The sequence below is a fragment of the Anomaloglossus baeobatrachus genome, chromosome 2 (assembly GCF_048569485.1).
Source record: "Anomaloglossus baeobatrachus isolate aAnoBae1 chromosome 2, aAnoBae1.hap1, whole genome shotgun sequence".
NCBI lineage: Eukaryota > Metazoa > Chordata > Amphibia > Anura > Aromobatidae > Anomaloglossus > Anomaloglossus baeobatrachus.
This window is the reverse complement of record NC_134354.1, coordinates 536,228,089-536,251,246: the sequence shown is the minus strand read 5'-3', so window position 1 is coordinate 536,251,246 and position 23,158 is coordinate 536,228,089. Positions and strand designations below refer to the sequence as shown.

General features: G+C 51.3%; 1 protein-coding gene across 1 annotated transcript in view; it reads left to right on the top strand.

The window, feature by feature from the left end:
• Positions 1-23,158, top strand: part of GTPBP6 (GTP binding protein 6 (putative)) — an 82,486-nt gene that overhangs the window by 41,783 nt on the left and 17,545 nt on the right. The window contains exon 9 of the mRNA XM_075336632.1: positions 15,863-16,012. Coding sequence (XP_075192747.1) covers positions 15,863-16,012 — 150 coding nt within the window. The remainder of the gene's footprint in view (positions 1-15,862; positions 16,013-23,158) is intronic.

Here is a 23,158-nt window from a genome sequence, read left to right as displayed (position 1 = left end):
CCAGTCTTTTGTCGACTCCATGGGACAGCTGTCCAGGACTTTGCTGAACATGCATCAGCCCCCTTCACAGGGAGCCTCTGCTGCTAGGGCTCTCTCAGCGGAGCTCACAGAGGATTCATCATCTGGTCCCAGACCCCGTCCTCCTAAAAGGAGACGCAGGGCTCCCTCTCCTTCCTCGTCCCATGGCTCTGTTTCAGACGCTGACTCGCGGGACGAGGAGGATGCCTTTACAGGGGGCTCGGAGGCTAACTCCATGTGCCCCATTGATCTGTCAGAAAGTGACTCAGATGTTAGTGATTTGATTGCGTCCATTAATTCTGTACTGGATCTCAATCCGCCAGTATCAGAGGAGCAACCCTCTCTGGCAGAGAAGCACCAGTTTACCTCGCCTAAGAGGACAAACAGTGTGTTCTTTAACCACTCCAGTTTTCAGGCCGCTGTGACCAAGCCCAGGGCCTGTCCTGACAAACGCTTCCCAAAGCGTGGTTCTGATGACCGTTTTCCCTTTCCACCTGAGGTGGTCAAGGAGTGGGCTCATTCACCAAAGGTAGACCCCCCCCCCGGTGTCTAGACTCTCAGCCCGGACCGTTGTATCAGTGGCTGATGGCACCTCTCTTAAGGACTCCACTGACCGCCAGGTTGACCTTCTGGCCAAATCTGTATTTGAGGCGGCAGGGGCCTCGTTCTCCCCGACTTTAGCAGCAGTGTGGGCTCTCAAAGCCATCTCTGCTTCTCTAGAGGAGATGCATTCCCTCGCCAGGGAATCTGTGCCCGAAATGGTTACCTTAACTTCCCAAGCTTCAGCTTTTTCATCCTATGCCATGTCTGCCATGCTGGAGGCTTCTCACCGCACTGCGGTGGCTTCGGCTAATTCCCTCGCTATCCGCAGGATCTTGTGGCTTCGAGAGTGGAAGGCAGATGCTTCTTCAAAGAAGTACCTTGCTGGACTCCCTTTTGCTGGGTCACGGCTGTTCGGTGAACAGCTGGATGAAATTAAGGAAGCTACTGGCGGGAAGAGTACTTCCATGCCACAAACCAAAACCAGGAAACCTGTCCAGGGTAGGAATCAGTCGAGGTTTCGTTCCTTTTGTTCCTCCAACTGGTCGTCCTCTAAGCCCTCGGCCTCGTCCACTAACTCAGCCAAGGACCAAAAATCCAGCTGGCGCACAGAAGCGCGTCCACAGAAGACCGCAGGAGCTTCTGCCACTAAGGCAGCATCCTCTTGACTATCTGTCCGCGCCTGCAACGTCCTTAGTCGGTGGCAGGCTCTCCCACTTTGGCGACGTGTGGTTTCAACACGTCTCCGATCAGTGGGTGCGGGATATCATCTCCCACGGCTACAGGATATAATTCTCTTCCAGCCCGCCAAACAGATTTTTTCTGTCAACTCCCCCCTGCTCCAAGGTCGCCGCCTTCTCTCAGGCCGTGGCATCCTTGCAGGCCAACGGAGTAATTGTACCGGTTCCCGCCCGGGAACGGTTCAGAGGTTTCTACTCAAATCTCTTTCTAGTCCCCAAAAAGGACAGTTCCTTCCGGCCCATCCTGGATCTCAAGCTTCTCAACAAGCATGTTCAGGTGCGGCATTTTCGCATGGAGTCTCTGCGGACAGTCATTGCCTCAATGACCCAAGGGGATTTCCTGGCATCCATAGGCATCAGAGATGCCTATCTGCATGTGCCAATTGCAGTTTCACACCAGCGTTTGCTACGTTTTGCAATCTGAGAGGAACATTTCCAATTCGTGGCTCTCCCCTTCGGGTTAGCCACGGCCCCCCGGGTATTCACCAAGGTCATGGCAGCAGTGGTTGCGGTTCTGCACCTCCAGGGGTTGGCAGTGATTCCTTACCTGGACGACCTAGTCAAGGCTTCATCCAGCGCAGACTGTCAGCGGAGTGTCTCGCTCACTCTAGCCACTCTAGCCCAATTCGGGTGGCTTGTCAATCTGCCCAAATCCACTCTGACTCCGACCCAGAGGCTCACGTACCTAGGGATGCAGTTCGAGACTCTGCCGGCACTTGTGAAGCTGCCCTTAGACAAACAGCAGTCCCTCCAACTGGCGGTGCGCTCTCTGCTGAGGCCCCGCCGTTATTCCATCAGGCACCTGATGCAGGTGCTGGGTCAGATGGTGGCGTCAATGGAGGCTGTTCCCTTTGCCCAGTTCCATCTGCGTCCTCTGCAGCTGGACATTCTCCGCTGTTGGGACAAGCAGCCTTCCTCCTTGCACAGGCTAGTGGCTCTGTCGCCACAGACCAGGACCTCTCTTCAGTGGTGGCTTCGGCCCCTCTCTCTGTCTCAGGGGCGCTCCTTCCTGGCCCCGTCCTGGGTGATCCTCACCACGGATGCCAGTCTATCCGGCTGGGGAGCGGTATGTCTCCACCACCGAGCGCAGGGCACTTGGACTCCGTCCGAGTCAGCCCTCTCGATCAATGTGCTGGAAACCAGAGCTGTGCTTCTAGCTCTCCTAGCCTTTCGCCACCTGTTGGCGGGCAAGCACATCCGAGTCCAGTCAGACAACGCGACAGCGGTTGCCTACATCAATCACCAAGGCGGGACACGCAGCCGCCTGGCAATGTTGGAGGTACAACGCATCCTTCAATGGACGGAGGACTCCAAGTCCACCATATCCGCAGTCCACATCACAGGCGTGGAAAACTGGGAGGCAGATTATCTCAGCCGTCAAACCGTGGACAGTGGCGAGTGGTCCCTGCATCCGGCAGTGTTTCAGTCAATCTGCCGCAAGTGGGGCACTCCGGAAGTGGACCTAATGGCATCCCGTCACAACAACAAGGTTCCGGTTTACGTGGCTCGCTCCCACGATCCTCAGGCCTTTGCAGCGGACGCTCTGGTTCAAGATTGGTCCCAGTTTCGTCTGTCCGCTGTGTTCCCCCCCCCCCCCCCTCTAGCTCTCTTGCCCAGAGTCCTGTGCAAGATCAGAATGGAGAGCCGTCGTGTCATCCTCATTGCTCCGGACTGGCCCAGGCGAGCTTGGTACCCAGACCTGCGCCATCTGTCCGTAGAGGTGCCGTGGCATCTTCCGGACCGTCCAGACCTTCTCTCACAAGGTCTGTTTTTCCGCCAGAATTCTGCGTCTCTCTGATTGACGGCGTGGCTCTTGAGTCCTGGATCTTGACGGCTTCTGGTATCCCCCCTGAAGTCATCTCCACTATGACTCGGGCCCGTAAGTCTTCCTCTGCCAAGATCTATCACAGGACTTGGAAGATTTTCCTGTCCTGGTGTCGCTCTTCCGGCCATTCTCCTTGGCCTTTTTCCTTGCCGACCCTTCTGTCTTTTCTACAGTCTGGTCTGCAGCTAGGACTATCCCTAAACTCTCTCAAGGGACAAGTCTCAGCTTTGTCAGTTCTGTTCCAGCGGCGTATCGCCCGGCTGGCTCAGGTCCGCACCTTCATGCAAGGTGCGTCTCACATCATCCCGCCTTACCGGCGGCCCTTGGATCCCTGGGACCTCAATTTGGTTCTCACGGTTTTGCAGAAACCCCCCTTTGAGCCTCTTAGGGAGGTTTCTTTGTTTCGTCTTTCACAGAAGGTGGTCTTTCTAGTGGCCATAACTTCCCTCAGGAGAGTCTCTGATTTAGCTGCGCTCTCTTCGGAGTCACCTTTTTTGGTTTTTCATCAAGACAAGGTGGTTCTCCGTCCGACTCCGGACTTTCTTCCTAAGGTGGTCTCTCCTTTCCACCTTAACCAGGACATTACCCTACCTTCCTTTTGTCCGGCTCCTGTTCATCGCTTTGAAAAAGCGTTGCATACTCTGGATCTGGTGCGTGCTCTCCGGATCTATGTGTCTCGCACCGCTGCTCTTAGGCGGTGCACCTCTCTTTTTGTGCTAACTACAGGTCGGCGTAAGGGCCTCTCTGCTTCTAAGCCAACCTTAGCCCGTTGGATTAGGTCAACCATTTCAGATGCCTACCAGTGTTCTCAGGTGCCTCTCCCGCCGGGGATCAAGGCACATTCGACCAGAGCTGTCGGTGCCTCTTGGGCTTTCAGGCACCAGGCTACGGCTCAAGTCTGTCAGGCTGCCACTTGGACTAGCCTGCATACCTTTTCAAAGCACTACCAAGTGCATGCTCATGCTTCGGCAGATGCGAGCTTGGGCAGACGCATCCTTCAGGCGGCTGTCGCCCACTTGTGAAGTTAGGCTCCGCCTACTTCTCAGTTTTTCTGTTTATTCCCACCCATGGACTGCTTTGAGACGTCCCAATGTCTGGGTCTCCCATAGGAACGATAAAGAAAAAGAGAATTTGTTTACTTACCGTAAATTCTTTTTCTTATAGTTCCGTAATGGGAGACCCAGCACCCTCCCTGTTGCCTGTTGGCAGTTTCTTATTCCGCATGTTATCACCGGCTGTTGTCGTAGACAGAGACTCCGGTTGTTCCGGTTCTTGCTCTGTTTTTACTTGTGGGTGGCTATTCTCCTTTAGCTTTTGCACTAAACTGGCTAGATCTGGTTCTCCAGGGGATGTATAAGCTCAGAGGGAGGAGCTACACTTTTGAGTGTAGTATTTTGTGTGTCCTCCGGAGGCAGAAGCTATACACCCATGGTCTGGGTCTCCCAATACGGAACTATAAGAAAGAATTTACGGTAAGTAAACAAAATTCTTTTTTTTTAATTTTTTTTTTTTTTTTTTTTTTTTTTTTTTTTTCTTTCTGAAACACCAGCTTCTTTCTGAACCGCTCAATTTGAAGGACGGGTCTTGCCTTAATACACATATGGCTCTTTAAACTTACCGTATTTTTCGGACTATAAGACGCACTTTTTTCCCCCCAAATGTTCGGTGAAAGTGGGGGGTGCGTCTTATAGTCTGAATGTAGGGCTGCGGGGAATGAGGCTGCTGCGGTGGAGCGGGTCATCGGCGGCATGCGCAGGCTGTAGCAGAGTGCCGTGACCATGTGGACCCGCTCATTTAATATGCACACCCATCATCCCACCCATCATCTCTCAGCACTGAAGCCGGCGCTGATAGGTGGGCGGAGAATGTGCGCATATTGAACAGCCTGCCCGCATGATCACCCCTGGCAACTACAGCCTGGAGTGATCATGTGCGGCTGTATTCACTGCTCCTCGTGCATTATCATCAGCGCGGGGTGCAGTGAATCAGTATAACTCACCGGCCATGATCCCTGCAGCATCGCGATGTCCTCCTGTCTGCTGGCGGCAGCTGTGTGGAGACTAGCAGTGCTCACAGCGATTTACGTCATCGCTGTGCGCACGTGTCCACACGCAGCCGCTGCCGGCACAGACAGGAGGACATTGCGATGCTGCAGGGATCATGGCCGGCTCAACACAGGTAAGCGGCGCTGCTGCCGGCACAGACTGAGGAGGAGCGATGCTGCGTGAAGCGAGGAAAGGTGAGTATGAACGTGTGTTTTGTTTTTTTTTTTTTTTTTTTTTTTTTTATGTGCCGCAGGATGCGGGCCGTATATAGCAGGATGGGGGTATATTGTGAGCGGGATGGGGGTATATTGTGAGCGGGATGGGGGTATATTGTGAGCAGGATGGGGGTATATAGCAAGATGAGGCCATATGCCAGAATGGGGTATATAGCAGGATGCAACCATATGCCAGTATATAGCAGGGTGCGGCCATATGCCAGGATGACTGTATATAGCAGGATGGGGGCTATACCAGGATGAGGGACATATACTGTATATACAAGACAAGAGGATCATTACCAGGATGGGGTACCTTAGTAGAGAATTTGGGGACATTAGCCCCATAACAGTGTGTCATGACCACATTTTTTGCTTTCAATTTTATTTTCCTATTTTCCTCCTCCTAAGACCAGGGTGCGTCTTATAGTCCGAGAAATACGGTATATTTTTTTGGTGTGTGTCCTAGCAAAGCATGAGGACGCAGACAGAGAACCACCTGCCTGGTATCTGGCTAGGTATAAGGCCCAAATTGTGCCTTTTTAGACGGTTTGCGCACTGTGTGTTTTTTAATGCCTATTTTGGTGCAGTTTTGCTGCAGATTGTGAACCAAATATAAATGCCAGCAAAGTCAATGAGAATTATGAAGTGCTGTGCGCACATTGCTTATTTTGTACTTGCAAATTTGGTGCAGAAAATAATCTGCAGCATGTATATTGTTTGTGTGGGTTTTTTTCATGCGTTTTGTAGCCCTTCCTCCCATTGACTTAATTAAAAAAAAAGCATGGCACAAAAATTGCACCAAACACGTGTTTTTGGTTCCTTTTTCTGTCTGCAGGTGCAGATTTCATGCAGAAAATTTCTGCAGTGTGCGCACATAGCCTTAAACTTGCTACAATACTCACTTGATAATCTGCTGAAGTATCATTACCCACTATCAAAATGATGCGAAAAGGCCAGAAGAACGGAGTGGGAGATATGAAACTTCAGACCCAAGATGGCGCCTTGGCCAGCTCGAGACCCTGGGAGCTAATGAATCCTAGAGAAGAGGTGGCAGCCAGGCTTGAGCAATGTGCTCGCACTGAGACACAGATTCCTGCAGATAAAGTAGACAGCACTGCTGCCAACTGTGATGTCTAAAGGCTGCTTTACACCAGAAGATCTATCGTGCGATAGATCGTCGGGTTCATGGTTTTTGTGACTCACATCCGGCATCGCTTGCGATGCCGGCCTGTGTGACACCTCCTAGCGACGCAGTATCGCTCACAAATCGTGAGTCGTGTACTGCTCGCTAGGTTCCATAATATCGTTTAATTTAGTTCATCGTTTCCGGGGTAGCACACGCCGCTCCGTGTGACACCCCGGGAACGATGAACAGCAGCTCACCTGCATCACGCGGCCGCCGCCGGCTATGTGAAGGAAGGAGGTGGGCGGGATGTTTACGTCTCGCTCATCTCCGCCCCTCCGCTTCCATTGGCCGGCGGCCATGTGACGTCGCTGTGATGCCGATCGTCCCTCCCACTCCAGGAAGTGGACGTTCGCCGCCCACAGCGAGGTCGCACGAGAGGTAAGTACGTGTGATGGGAGTTACCGACTTTGTGCGCCACGGGCAGCGATTTGCCCATGACGCAAAAAGGATGGGGGCGGGTACGATCGATTGTGCAATTTCACAATCGGTCGTACCGTGTAAAGCAGCCTTAAGAATGGTGTGTCCACATCAGGAGATCAAAGAGCAGAAAAGGGAGACGCCAGAAAGACCGCGTGTATATTAATGGTACTGCATTTCCCGCTGTTCACAGACAGCCACAGCAGATGGAGATTTAGGTACCAGAGATACCTACACTGAAAGGTGTTTCCTGACTGTAAAGGCCGCTTTACACGCTACGATATATCTAACGATATATCGTCGGGGGTCACGTCATTAGTGACGCACATCCGGCCTCGTTTGACATATCGTAGCGTGTAACACAAATGAGCGACTGTGAACGAGCAAAAATACTCACCTCACCTTATCGTTGCTCGTTGACACGTCGCTCATTTTCAAAAAATCGAACGTCCTTCTGCGCGCCGGTTGTTCATCGTTCCCGTGGCAGCACATATCGCTACGTGTGACACCCCGGGAACGATGAACTGCAGCTTACCTGCGGCCGCCGGCAATGAAGGAAGGAAGTAGGTGGGCGGGATGTTTACGTCCCGCTCATCTCCGCCCCTCCGCTTCTATTGGCCGGCCACTTTGTGACGTCGCTGTGACGCCGAACGTCCCTCCCCCTTCAGGAAGAGGATGTTCGCCGCCCACAGCGAGGTCGTTCGGGAGGTAAGTACGTGTGACGGGGGTTGAGTTTGTGCGACACGGGCAACAAATTGCCCGTATCGCACAAACGATGGGGGCGGGTGCGATCGCACATGCGAACGCACGATAAATTGATACGTGTAAAGCGGCGTTAAGGCTCTGTTCACATGAGCTTTTGATGTTGCAGAATTTCTGCACATGTTATGTAAATTAAGTTAGTTGTGCTTTTTTAAATGGGTCTTTCTTTGTCGCTCCATTGGGAGACCCAGACAATTGGGTGTATAGCTTCTGCCTCCGGAGGCCACACAAAGTATTACACTTAAAAGTGTAAAGCCCCTCCCCTTCTGCCTATACACCCCCCCGTGCATCACGGGCTCCTCAGTTTTTATGCTTTTGTGCGAAGGAGGCACACATGCACGCATAGCTCCACAAATTAGTCAGCAGCAGCTGCTGACTATATCGGATGGAAGAAAACAGGGCCCATAACAGGGACCCCAGCATGCTCCCTTCTCACCCCACTCTGGTCGGCGGTGCTGTTAAGGTTGAGGTACCCATTGCGGGTACATAGGCAGGAGCCACATGCTGTTTTCTTTCCCCATCCCTTAAGGGCTCTGGGTGAAGTGGGATCCTAATCGGTCTCCAGGCACTGGGACCGTGCTCCCTCCGCAGCCCCTGGGGAATCTGCTGGACAGGAGCCGGGTATCGTCGGGGACAAGGCCCTGCTACTGTGAGGTACTGTGTCCCCTTGGGGACCGCGCATGGAGCGCTTGTGTCATACACGCTGCAGCACTGCTGGGTGTGTTAGTGCGCCGGGGACTACCGCGCTGGCCGCGCTTATTTGCCGGCCGCGCTTATAACTTTAGTCCCCGGCTTTTGCGGCCTAGTACCGCATATTCCCGCCCCCGGGCCTGCCAGTCAGGGGAAGGGCGGGACGCTGCACAGGACGTCAGCGCTGAGGGCTGGAGCATACTTTGTATCCTCCTCCCCCCTTACTGAGCACCGTGGGGCACCAGATTCCCGCACTTTCTAGGGCCCGCCCACGGCCCCCTCCTCCTCACAGAACGCCGGCAGCCATTCCTGTCAGCACTTCTGAAGCTGGAGAGGAGAGACAACACGGCTCTGGGAGGCCCAGGCAGGGAATCTGGTGATCACACAACCGCTTTGGGCGGTCGGTAAGCAGCACCTGTTTCTAGGTGCTGGCCCCACTGAGTGCCGAAGTGTGTATATATATATATATATATATATATATATGCTTATATGCTATACATTTACACTGTACGGTCGCACTGTTGATTTTTGGCTATATACCCTCCTGGATTGTACTCAGAGGAGACAACAGCATGTCGTCCGCAAAAAGCAAGGGTGCCAAAGCACAGGCTTACTTTGCAACCTGTACCTCATGTGCGGCTATACTACCGGCAGGTTCCACCGACCCTCATTGTGTGCAATGCTCTGCCCCTGTGGCACTTACTCAGCCGGAGCCTCTGCTACTGGTGGCCCAAGTGGAACCACCTGCTACCACTGTCCAGGTGACAGGGACGGAGTTTGCAGTATTCGCTGACAAACTTTCTGAGAGTATGGATAAATGGTCTGCTAAGATACTAGAAGCCTTGAAGTCCAGGCCGGTAACACAGGCCCCGGGCACTGTTGAATCATTGACCCCCTCGGTTGGAGCAGCAAAGTGCTCCTGGGGTGACTCATAGGTCCCAGGGTGAGGTCTCTGACACGGACCCCAGTCCCAGACCGCCTAAGCGGGCTCGCTGGGAAATTCCCTCGACTTCATCACACTGCTCAGGGTCTCAGCAGGAGGACTCTCTGGAGGATGAAGCGGAGGTGGCAGATCAGGATTCTGATCCTGAGGCCGCTCTCAACCTAGATACTCCTGAAGGAGACGCCATAGTGAATGACCTTATAGCGTCCATCAATCAGGTGTTGGATCTTTCTCCCCCAGCTCCTCCAATTGAGGAGTCAGCTTCTCAGCAGGAGAAATTCCGTTTCAGATTTCCCAAGCGTACAATGAGTACGTTTCTGGATCACTCTGACTTCAGAGAGGCAGTCCAGAAACACCGAGCTTGTCCAGATAAGCGCTTTTCTAAGCGCCTTAAGGACACACGTTATCCCTTTCCCCCTGATGTTGTCAAGGGTTGGGCTCAGTGTCCCAAGGTGGATCCTCCAGTCTCCAGACTGGCGGCTAGATCCATAGTTGCCGTGGAAGATGGGGCTTCACTCAAAGATGCCACTGACGGACAGATGGAGCTCTGGTTGAAATCCATCTATGAAGCTATCTGCGCGTCCTTTGCTCCGGCATTCGCAGCCGTATGGGCACTCCAAGCTATCTCAGCGTGTCACTCGCAGATTAATGCAGTCACACATGCCTCTGCTCCGCAGGTGGTGTCCTTAACCTCTCAGGCGTCGACGTTTGCGTCCTACGCCATTAATGCTGTCCTGGACTCTGCGAGCCGTACGGCGGTAGCTTCCGCCAATTCGGTGGCAGTCCGCAGGGCCATGTGGCTACGTGAATGGAAGGCAGACTCTGCTTCCAAAAAGTTCTTAACCGGTTTGCCATTTTCTGGCGACCGCCTGTTTGGTGAGCGATTGGATGAAATCATTAAACAATCCAAGGGAAAGGACTCATCCTTACCCCAGTCCAAACCAAACAGACCTCAACCACGGAAGGTACAATCGAGGTTTCGGTCCTTTCGGCCCGCGGGCAGGTCTCAATTCTCCTCGTCCAACAGGCCACAGAAGGGTCAGAGGGACTCCGATTCATGGCGGTCTAAGTCACGTCCTAAAAAGACCGCCGGAGGAACCGCTCCCAAAGCGGCCTCCTCATGACTTTCGGCCTCTTCACACCGCATCCTCGGTCGGTGGCAGGCTCTCCCGCTTTTGCGACGCCTGGCTGCCACAGGTACAAGACCGTTGGGTGAGAGACATTCTGTCTCACGGTTACAGGATAGAGTTCAGCTCTCGTCCTCCGACTCGATTCTTCAGAACATCTCCGCCCCCCGAGCGAGCCGATGCTCTTCTTCAGGCGGTGTGCACTCTGAAGGCAGAAGGAGTGGTGATCCCTGTTCCTCTTCAGCAACAGGGTCACGGTTTTTACTCCAACCTGTTTGTGGTGCCAAAAAAGGACGGATCTTTCCGTCCTGTTCTGGACCTAAAACTGCTCAACAAACACGTAAAAACCAGGCGGTTCCGGATGGAATCGCTCCGCTCCGTCATCGCCTCAATGTCCCAAGGAGATTTCCTAGCATCAATCGACATCAAAGATGCTTATCTCCACGTACCGATTGCACCAGAGCATCAGCGCTTCCTGCGTTTCGCCATAGGGGACGAACACCTTCAGTTCGTGGCACTGCCTTTCGGCCTGGCGACAGCCCCACGGGTCTTCACCAAGGTCATGGCAACAGTAGTAGCAGTCCTACACTCTCAGGGACACTCGGTGATCCCTTACTTAGACGATCTGCTTGTCAAGGCACCCTCTCAAGTGGCATGCCAACACAGCCTGAACATTGCTCTGGAGACTCTCCAGAGATTCGGGTGGATCATCAATTTCCCAAAGTCAAATCTGACACCGGCCCAATCACTGACATATCTTGGCATGGAGTTTCATACTCTCTCAGCGATAGTGAAGCTTCCGCTGGACAAACAGCGTTCACTACAGACAGGGGTGCAATCTCTCCTTCAAGGTCAGTCACACCCCTTGAGGCGCCTCATGCACTTCCTAGGGAAGATGGTAGCAGCAATGGAGGCAGTTCCATTTGCGCAGTTTCATCTGCGTCCACTTCAATGGGACATTCTCCGCAAATGGGACAGGAAGTCGGCGTCCCTCGACAGGAACGTCTCCCTTTCTCAGGCAGCCAAAACCTCCCTTCGGTGGTGGCTTCTTCCCACTTCATTGTCGAAGGGGAAATCCTTCCTACCCCCATCCTGGGCGGTGGTCACGACGGACGCGAGTCTTTCAGGGTGGGGAGCGGTCTTTCTCCACCACAGGGCTCAGGGTACCTGGACTCAGCCAGAGTCCTCCCTTCAGATCAATGTTCTGGAGATAAGGGCAGTGTATCTTGCCCTAAAGGCGTTCCAGCCGTGGCTGGAAGGCAAGCAGATCCGAATTCAGTCGGACAACTCCACTGCGGTGGCATACATCAACCACCAAGGCGGAACACGCAGTCGGCAAGCCTTCCAGGAAGTCCGGCGGATTCTGCTATGGGTGGAAGCCACAGCCTACACCATATCCGCAGTTCACATCCCGGGCGTAGAAAACTGGGAAGCAGACTTTCTCAGTCGCCAGGGCATGGACGCAGGGGAATGGTCCCTTCACCCGGACGGGTTTCAAGAGATCTGTTGCCGCTGGGGGATGCCGGACGTCGACCTAATGGCGTCCCTGCACAACAACAAGGTCCCAGCATTCATGGCACGGTCTCAAGATCACAGAGCTCTGGCGGCAGACGCCTTAGTTCAGGATTGGTCGCAGTTTCAACTCCCTTATGTGTTACGCAAGATCAGGTCCGACTGCCGCCGCGCCATCCTCGTCGCTCCAGACTGGCCGAGGAGGTTGTGGTACCCGGATCTGTGGCATCTCACGGTGGGCCAACCGTGGGCACTACCAGACCGACCAGACTTGCTGTCTCAAGGGCCGTTTTTCCATCTGAATTCTGCGGCCCTCAACCTGACTGTGTGGCCATTGAGTCCTGGATCCTAGCGTCTTCAGGGTTATCTCAAGAGGTCATTGCCACTATGAGACAGGCTAGGAAACAAACGTCCGCCAAGATCTACCACAGGACGTGGAGGATCTTCTTATCCTGGTGCTCTGATCAGGGTTTTACTCCCTGGCCATTTGCCTTGCCCACTTTTCTTTCCTTCCTTCAATCCGGATTGGAAAAGGGTTTGTCGCTCGGCTCCCTTAAGGGACAAGTCTCAGCGCTCTGTGTTTTTTCAGAAGCGCCTAGCCAGACTTCCACAGGTACGCACGTTCCTGCAGGGGGTTTGTCACATAGTCCCTCCTTACAAGCGTCCGTTAGAACCCTGGGATCTGAACAGGGTGCTGATGGCTCTTCAGAAACCACCTTTCGAGCCAATGAAGGCTATCTCTCTTTCACGCCTTTCGCAGAAAGTGGTCTTCCTAGTAGCAGTCACATCACTTCGGAGAGTGTCTGAGCTAGCAGCGCTGTCATGCAAAGCCCCTTTCCTGGTGTTTCACCAGGACAAGGTGGTTCTGCGTCCGGTTCCGGAATTTCTCCCTAAGGTGGTATCCCCCTTTCATCTCAATCAGGATATCTCCTTACCCTCTTTTTGTCCTCGTCCAGTTTACCAATGTGAAAAGGATTTGCACTTGTTAGATCTGGTGAGAGCACTCAGACTCTACATTTCTCGTACGGCGCCCCTGCGCCGCTCGGATGCACTCTTTGTCCTTGTCGCTGGCCAGCGTAAAGGGTCACAGGCTTCCAAATCAACCCTGGCTCGGTGGATCAAGGAACCAATTCTCGAAGCTTACCGTTCTTTTGGGCTTCCGGTTCCCTCAGGGCTGAAGGCCCATTCTACCAGAGCCGTGGGTGCGTCCTGGGCTTTGCGGCACCAGGCTACGGCTCAGCAGGTGTGTCAGGCGGCTACCTGGTCGAGCCTGCACACTTTCACGAAACACTATCAGGTGCATACCTATGCTTCGGCAGATGCCAGCCTAGGTAGGCGAGTCCTTCAGGCGGCGGTTGCCCACCTGTAGGAAGGGGCCGTTTTACGGCTCTATTACGAGGTATTATTTTACCCACTCAGGGACTGCTTTTGGACGTCCCAATTGTCTGGGTCTCCCAATGGAGCGACAAAGAAGAAGGGAATTTTGTTTACTTACCGTAAATTCCTTTTCTTCTAGCTCCAATTGGGAGACCCAGCACCCGCCCCTGTTCCATTCGGGCTGTTGTTATTTGTGTACACATGTTGTTCATGTTGAATGGTTTTCAGTTTTCCGAACTTCCTTCGGATTGAATTTACTTTAGACCAATTTATAAGTTTCCTCCTTCCTGCTTTTGCACCAAAACTGAGGAGCCCGTGATGCACGGGGGGGTGTATAGGCAGAAGGGGAGGGGCTTTACACTTTTAAGTGTAATACTTTGTGTGGCCTCCGGAGGCAGAAGCTATACACCCAATTGTCTGGGTCTCCCAATTGGAGCTAGAAGAAAAGGAATTTACGGTAAGTAAACAAAATTCCCTTCTTGTGTGCACTTTTTCACATGTTGTTGTTTTGGGGTTTTTTTGTGTGTGTTTTTGTCTCTTTTGTGATATCATGTGTTAAACGTAGCTGCTTTGTTTTAATACTTCCTGGTATGTGGCTTTGAATTATTTTTTTTTTTATCATACTTGTGTGCAGATTAGCAGATTACATTTTTTTTTTTTTTTTTATTGCTTTTCACAGCAAAAACTGTTTTTATTTTTTATAAAACTGGATTTTACGCATCCTAGTTGAGGAATATCAGGACATAACTCGGCATACCCGCAGCAGATATTGACCTGTTGCACTAACCGCAGGCCAGGTTGTGCCGACTAAAAGAGTTGGCATGAGATTTCTATAAATCACATCCACTTTGCTAGAATTGTAAGAAAGCGTCAAACTCATTGTGGGTAACAAGCCTAAATCCTCTACATCTACTTTACAACTGGGCACTTTGAGAGAAGATATAAGTCAGTGTTCTAGTGGATCAACTGGCTGTGGCAAGATAGAAGCTAGACACTCGGCACAGCAAATATCCATTTTGGCCAGTAACGAGGATTACTTGGAATATAGACGATAGTAATGTGCAAATTATTGCACCTTAGAATGCCTGAAAAAAAGTGAAGATCTTCTCCTACTGAGTTCTTTGAAGATTGGCCATAGTGCCTAGATCCCGCTATGCTGGGAAATGTTTACACCCCATGGAGAGCACCAAATCGGTGCAATAATCCTCTGGGAATTTAAGTACTCAAATAGTCCCTGCAAAGAGGAGGACCCGAACTCTAATGTCCAATCCAAGCCAAAAACTCCATTTACAACAGAAATACTGATAAAATTTGACCATAAATAAATCCTAAAAAAACGGTGGTGCTAATCTGTTTACTCACATGCAGTCATTGCATGCATAAATATCACACATATATTGCATTGCCCCTAGATATGAAGTGCCACTAAAAACATCTGACCATGAATGTAACTTTAAAACAACTGATGCATACCTACATAATCCCATACGTACATTGCATGTCGGGAGAGCGTTAGTAGGCCCCCATAAATGTCAGATGGTTGACTTGTCCTGCCAAAATCAGCTTGTGTGGACAACTTTCATCTAATACATAGGGGGGATTTAATCCAATTTTACTTTTGTACTAATTGTACATTTGGATCTGTGAGCATATTCTTGCATCAAATAAGTATTGATGAGGTTTTCATACAAGAACATAACTATATTGGTTTAAGATACTGGATGCATAATAATTTGGATTCTCAGATCTTCTCATTTGTCCTATAGTAGGGTTTGGTCTCTATAGCTCTGTTGCTTCCTGGCAAGATATATATATTACCACAATCAGAAATGCTACACATGGCAGTAGGGTTTACCAAAAGGGAATCTGAAATATTCTAATCTCCTTGTCCTCTTCTGGTAAACCCTACTGCCATGTGCGGCATTTCTGATTGTGGTTATATTATACGAATGTTGACTTTCACGTTACTGTTCTTTATACTGCACTTTGTAAATCTGAGCCATTTGTGACGCTTTTATGGAAAATGTTTAATTTGCAACAAACTTAATCCAAATATGTAATAAGGGTATGTTCACACTTTGCAGTTTTGCTGCATATTTGGTACATAAAAAGCAGCGTTTTGCATTACCAGCTTACCCCGTGAGCTTTCTGAAATCTCATGCACTCTGTTTCTTTTCCTTGTGTACTTTTAGCTTTGCCATTTTTGCCAAGATGCTGCTTGTCCATTCTTTCACTATTTTTGCAGCTCTTTTCACCCATTCAAATGAATGGGGGGGGGAAAAGCACAAGAACTCTGCAAAAAAGTCATGTAAAAAGTTGTGTGGTTTTCCTACTACCTTTTCTGGCTTTTGGTGCAGAAAGAAATGGTGCAAATTTACAACAAGTGAATACACCCTTATTGTTAACAGAAGTGTGATTTAAATATTATACAATCAAAACCTGTTTTCTTTTGTGTCTATTAGCCATGACCCCGGTGATACTGCCATACCTGTGTCTGCTCTTTTTTCTTATGGCATAGAAGAGCTGATAAAACGCATAGAAAGTACAGTGATTACAAATACGGAGAGGCTTATAATGACTATTCGAGTGAACCTGGAAGGTCCTCAATTAAGGTATGTTTTATTATCCCTATAGAGTAGATACAGCATTACTAAACCTTGTCACAAAATTTAGTACCTCATACATTTTCTTTTTCTGTATCACATTCTTCTATATTCTACATGAGGAGCTTAAAGGGTTATTCCCATATCCAAGATCCTTTCCCAATTTGTAGTACGCTTAAGAATATTAGCAATGCACTATAGTTCTCCTCATATAGCCATGTCGCTTACTTCATGTGCAGGGAACTGCAGCTTGCGTATCCAAGGTTACAACCACAAAACTGTTACTAGGAGCGGATGTAACAATGGATACATAAGCTGCAATGCCCTGCACATGAGGTAGGATTCATGGCTATATCGTGTGTGTGTGTGTGCTTATATATATATATATATATATAATATATATATTTCCTTATCGTTCCTATGGGAGACCCAGACAATGGGTGTATAGCTTCTGCCTCCGGAGGACACATAAAGTACTACACTAAAAAGTGTAGCTCCTCCCTCTGAGCTTTGTGTTCAGGAGGCATACATCCACACATGCATTCTCATCTGATTTTTGATTTTTGGAAAGAGTTTGAAGAAAAGCGGGTCCAAGCCTGGACCCCCGGCATGTCCCTTCTCACCCCACTGTGTCGGCGGTGCTGTTAAGGTTGATTCCAAGGCTGGAGCCTTACATGCCGTGCTCCTTCACCATCCCTCCTGGGCTCTGGCTTGAAGTGGGAGCCAACACGGTTCTCCATGCTTAGCAGGAGACCGGTCTCCATCCGCAGCCCTTCAGGATCCTGCTGGACCGGAGCACTCATCCCCAGGGACTTGGAACCCTGCGTTTCAGCAAGCTAAGTACCTGAGACGTTTATAATTGGGGGTCCCTGTACTTTATTGTTGTGGGAGAGTGTGCTGAGTGAGTTTTATGACATTTCCGGCGGGTTCTCTGGCTGTCGCCTGAGAACCGCGCCGAGGGTGCCTGCGCGCCGGCCGCACCGCTCAAATTTAGGCCCCGGCTTCGCCGGAGGCCTACTTTCGGTTTCACTGCCCTCGCCTGTCATTCATGCAGAGGGACAGCGCGGCTCCGCCCAGCGGTCGTTCTGCATAGGGGAGAGACACTCCTCACTGAGTACATGTCTCCTCCCCTGTAAGTCTCTATGGTCCTCCAGATCCCGCTCCCAGAGTAAGCCCCGCCCCCTCTCTTCGCTCCGGCGGCCATTTTCTTAGCGTTTTTCCCTGCGATCAGCACTGGTCTGCAGCATCCCTGCTGAGGTGCTTGGGGGTCCGGGCTTCAGGATCTGGAGGGCACACAACACCGCTCCAGCGGTCTGGTAAGCCACAACCTCTGGTTGTGGACCTCTGTATATACTCTCTGGGGGTCATTCTGGCAGAGCCCCCACTCCAGCAGCATGTCTCACACGAGGAGCAAGGCTCCAAAGCTGTATTCAGTATGCACTGCATGTAAGCTCCCACTGTCTGAACCGAGCACCTATCCACATTGTGATGCCTGCTCTAACCTGACGATGCCTCAGCCTGGAATCGCACCCCCAGTGGTCTCTCCGGCTGCTCCGGCTCCTGTGGCTGAACCCCCGGCTTGGGTAGAATCCTTATCTAGGTCTATCTCCCAATCTTTTGCCGACTCCATGGGACTTCTGTCCAGGACTTTGCTGAACATGCATCAGCCCCCTTCACAGGGTGCCTCTGCTGCTAGGGCTCTCTCAGGACCGGAGCTCACAGAGGATTCATCATCTGGTCCCAGACCCCGTCCTCCTAAGAGGAGACGCAGGGCTCACTCTCCTTCCTCGTCCCGCGGCTCTGTTTCAGAAGCTGACTCGCAGGACGAGGAGGATGCCTTTACAGGGGGCTCGGAGGCTAACTCCATGTGCCCCATTGATCTGTCCGAAAGTGACTCAGATGTTAGTGATTTCATTGCGTCCATTAATTCTGTACTGGATCTCAATCCGCCAGTATCAGAGGAACAACCCTCTCTGGCAGAAAAGCACCAGTTTACCTCGCCTAAGAGGACAAAAAGTGTGTTCTTTAACCACTCCAGTTTTCAGGCCGCTGTGACCAAGCCTGGGGCCTGTCCTGACAAACGCTTCCCAAAGCGTGGTTCTGATGACCGGTTTCCATTTCCACCTGAGGTGGTCAAGGAGTGGGCTCATTCACCAAAGGTAGACCCCCCGGTGTCTAGACTTTCAGCCCGGACCGTTGTATCAGTGGCTGATGGCACCTCTCTTAAGGATTCCACTGACCGCCAGGTTGACCTTCTGGCCAAATCTGTATTTGAGGCGGCAGGGGCCTCGTTCTCCCCGACTTTTGCAGCAGTGTGGGCTCTCAAAGCCATCTCTGCTTCTCTAGAGGAGATGCATTCCCTCGCCAGGGAATCTGTGCCCGAAATGGTTACCTTAACTTCCCAAGCTTCAGCTTTTTCATCCTATGCCATGTCTGCCATGCTGGAGGCTTCTCACCGCACTGCGGTGGCTTCGGCTAATTCCCTCGCTATCCGCAGGATCTTGTGGCTTCGAAAGTGGAAGGCAGATGCTTCTTCAAAGAAGTACCTTGCTGGACTCCCTTTTGCTGGGTCACGGCTGTTTGATGAACAGCTGGATGAAATTATTAAGGAAGCTACTGGCGGGAAGAGTACTTCCATGCCACAAACCAAAACCAGGAAACCTGTCCAGGGTAGGAATCAGTCGAGGTTTCGTTCCTTTTGTTCCTCCAACTGGTCGTCCTCTAAGCCCTCCGCCTCGTCCACTAACTCAGCTAAGGACCAAAAATCCAGCTGGCGCACAAAAGCGCGTCCACAGAAGACCGCAGGAGCTGCTGCTACTAAGGCAGCCTCCTCTTGACTATCTGTCCGCGCCAGCAACGTCCTTAGTCGGTGGCAGGCTCTCCCACTTTGGCGACGTGTGGTTTCAACACGTCTCCGATCAGTGGGTGCGGGATATCATCTCCCACAGCTACAGGATAGAATTCTCTTCCAGCCCGCCAAACAGATTTTTTTCTGTCAACTCCCCCCTGCTCCAAGGTCGCCGCCTTCTCTCAGGCCGTGGCATCCTTGCAGGCCAACGGAGTAATTGTACCAGTTCCCGCCCGGGAACGGTTCAGAGGTTTCTACTCAAATCTCTTTCTAGTCCCCAAAAAAGGACGGTTCCTTCCGGCCCATCCTGGATCTCAAGCTTCTCAACAAGCATGTTCAGGTGCGGCATTTTCGCATGGAGTCTCTGCGGTCAGTCATTGCCTCAATGACCCAAGGGGATTTCCTGGCATCCATCGACATCAGAGATGCCTATCTGCATGTGCCAATTGCAGTTTCACACCAGCGTTGGCTACGTTTTGCAATCGGAGAGGAACATTTCCAATTCGTGGCTCTTCCCTTCGGGTTAGCCACGGCCCTCGGGTATTCACCAAGGTCATGGCAGCAGTGGTTGCGGTTCTGCACCTCCAGGGGTTGGCAGTGATTCCTTACCTGGACGACCTAGTCAAGGTTTCATCCAGCGTAGAATGTCAGCGGAGTGTCTCGCTCACTCTCGCCACTCTAGCCCAATTCGGGTGGCTTGTCAATCTACCCAAATCCACTCTGACTCCGACCCAGAGGCTCACGTACCTAGGGATGCAGTTCGAGACTCTGCCGGCACTTGTGAAGTTGCCCTTAATCAAACAGCAGTCCCTCCAATTGGCGGTGCGCTCTCTGCTGAGGCCCCGCCGTTATTCCATCAGGCACCTGATGCAGGTGCTGGGTCAGATGGTTGCGTCAATGGAGGCTGTTCCCTTTGCCCAGTTCCATCTGTGTCCACTGCAGCTGGACATTCTCCGCTGTTGGGACAAGCGGCCTTCCTCCTTGCACAGGTTAGTGGCTCTGTCGCCACAGACCAGGAGCTCTCTTCAGTGGTGGCTTCGGCCCCTCTCTCTGTCTCGGACGCTCCTTCCTGACCCCGTCCTGGGTGATCCTCACCACGGATGCCAGTCTATCCAGCTGGGGAGCGGTATATCTCCACCACCGAGCACAGGGCACTTGGACTCCGTCCGAGTCAGTCGTCTCGATCAATGTGCTGGAAACCAGAGCCGTGCTTCTGGCTCTCCTAGCTTTTCACCACCTATTGGCGGGCAAGCACATCCGAGTCCAGTCAGACAACGCGACAGCGGTTGCCTACATCAATCACCAAGGCGGGACACGCAGCCGCCTGGCAATGTTGGAGGTACAACGCATCCTTCAATGGACGGAGGACTCCAAGTCCACCATATCCGCAGTCCACATCCCAGGCGTGGAAAACTGGGAGGCAGATTATCTCAGCCGTCAAACCGTGGACAGTGGCGAGTGGTCCCTGCATCCGGCAGTGTTTCAGTCAATCTGCCGCAAGTGGGGCACTCCGGACGTGGACCTAATGGCATCCCGTCACAACAACAAGGTTCCGGTTTACATGGCTCGCTCCCTTGATCCTCAGGCATTCGCCGCGGACGCTCTGGTTCAAGACTGGTCCCAGTTTCGTCTGTCCTACGTGTTTCCCCCTCTAGCTCTCTTGCCCAGAGTTCTGCGCAAGATCAGAATGGAGGGCCGTCGAGTCATACTCATTGCTCCGGACTGGCCCAGACGAGCTTGGTACCCAGACCTGCTCCATCTGTCCGTAGAGGTGCCGTGGCATCTTCCGGACCGTCCAGACCTTCTCTCACAAGGTCCGTTTTTCCGCCAGAATTCTGCGGCTCTCAGATTGACGGCGTGGCTCTTGAGTCTTCCTCTGCCAAGATCTATCACAGGACTTGGAAAATTTTCCTGTCCTGGTGCCGCTCTTCCGGCCATCCTCCTTGGCCTTTTTCCTTGCCGACCCTTCTGTCCTTTCTACAGTTCGGTCTGCAGCTGGGACTGTCCCTCAACTCTCTCAAGGGACAGGTCTCGGCTCTATCAGTACTGTTCCAGCTGCGTATCGCCCGGCTGGCTCAGGTCCGCACCTTCATGCAAGGCGCTTCTCACATCATTCCGCCTTACCGGCGGCCCTTGGATCCCTGGGACCTCAATTTGGTTCTCACGGTTTTTCAGAAAACCCCCTTTGAGCCTCTTAGGGAGGTTTCTTTGTTTCGTCTTTCACAGAAAGTGGTCTTTCTAGTGGCCATAACTTCCCTCAGGAGGGTCTCTGATTTGGCTGCGCTCTCTTCGGAGTCACCTTTTTTTGTTTTTTCATCAAGACAAGGTGGTTCTCCGTCCGACTACGGACTTTCTTCCTAAGGTGGTCTCTCCTTTCCACCTTAACCAGGACATTACCCTACCTTCCTTTTGTCCGGCTCCTGTTCATCGCTTTGAAAAAGCGTTGCATACTCTGGATCTGGTGCGTGCTCTCCGGATCTATGTGTCTCGCACCGCTGTTCTTAGGCGGTGCACCTATCTTTTTGTGCTAACCACAGGTCGGCGTAAGGGCCTCTCTGCTTCTAAGCCGACCTTAGCCCGTTGGATTAGGTCGACCATTTCGGATGCCTACCAGAGTACTCAGGTGCCTCCCCCGCCGGGGATCAAAGCACACTCGACCAGAGCTGTCGGTGCCTCTTGGGCTTTCAGGCACCAGGCTACGGCTCAGCAAGTCTGTCAGGCTGCCACTTGGACTAGCCTGCATACCTTTTCAAAGCACTACCAAGTGCATGCTCATGCTTCGGCAGATGCGAGCTTGGGCAGACGCATCCTTCAGGCGACTGTCGCCCATTTGTGAAGTTAGGCTCCGCCTACTTCTTAGTTTTTCTGTTTATTCCCACCCATGGACTGCTTTGAGACGTCCCATTGTGTGGGTCTCCCATAGGAACGATAAAGAAAAAGAGAATTTTGTTTACTTACCGTAAATTCTTTTTCTTATAGTTCCGTAACGGGAGACCCAGCACCCTCCCTGTTGCCTGTTGGCAATTTTCTTGTTCCGCGTGTTATCACCGGCTGTTGTCGTGGACAGAGTCTCCTGTTGTTCTGGTTCTTGCTCTGTTTTTACTTGTGGGTGGCTATTCTCCTTCAGCTTTTGCACTAAACTGGCTAGATCTGGTTCTCCAGGGGGTGTATAGGCTCAGAGGGAGGAGCTACACTTTTTAGTGTAGTACTTTGTGTGTCCTCCGGAGGCAGAAGCTATACACCCATTGTCTGGGTCTCCCATTCCAGAACTATAAGAAAAAGAATTTACGGTAAGTAAACAAAATTCTCTTTTTTTACAGTACAGACCAAATGTTTGGACGCACCTCCTCATTCAAAGAATTTTCTTTATGTTCATGACTCTGAAAATTGTAGATTCACATTGAAGGCATCAAACCTATGAATTAACACATGTGGAATGAAATACTTAACAAAAAAGTGTGAAACAACTGAAAATATGTCTTATATTCTTGGTTCTTCAAAGTAGCCACCTTTTTGCTTTGATTACTGCTTTGCACACTCTTGGCATTCTCTTGATGAGCTTCAAGAGGTCGTCACCGGAAATGGTCTTCCAACAGTCTTGAAGGCGTTCCCAGAAATGCTTAGCACTTGTTGGCCCTATTGCCTTCACTCTGCGGTCCAGCTCACCCCAAACCATCTCGATTGGGTTCAGGTCTGGTGACTGTGGAGGCCAGGTCATCTGGCGTAGCACCCCAGCACTCTCCTTAGTCAAATAGCCCTTACACAGCCTGGAGGAGTGTTTGGGGTCATTATCCTGTTGAAAAATAAATGATGGTCCAACTAAACGCAAACCGGATGAAATAGCATGCCGCTGCAAGATGCTGTGGCGGCCATGCTGGTTCAGTATGCCTTCAATTTTAAATAGTTATAGGGTATTGGTGTGCACTCAGCTAGAGTATGGTTTCATTAGAGGTGCTAGTGTGGGGTCAATAGTCCCAGAACGTATTATATAATAGACACTGCACTCTCTTGTTGATAAAAAGAAGACAAAAAGTTTTTTTTCTTTGCAAAAAAGTGATTATTTATTTGATGGCGACAAAAGATGGTGGACGTTTCGGCCCAACGGCCTTTATCACGTATAGTCGCTCCACAAGAGGGCTGTTTCAGAAGAAAAGAAAATAATGGAGCAGGATGGAAGGAGTACCACCAAGAACAGTTTATGATACAAGATTTTCCAGAGGATGAAGTCTAGAAGCAGGTTAGATTTCCTTTGGCTGGAAGGAATTAGTGTACATGTATTCCAATGGAAGAGATTTCTAGCTTTTATA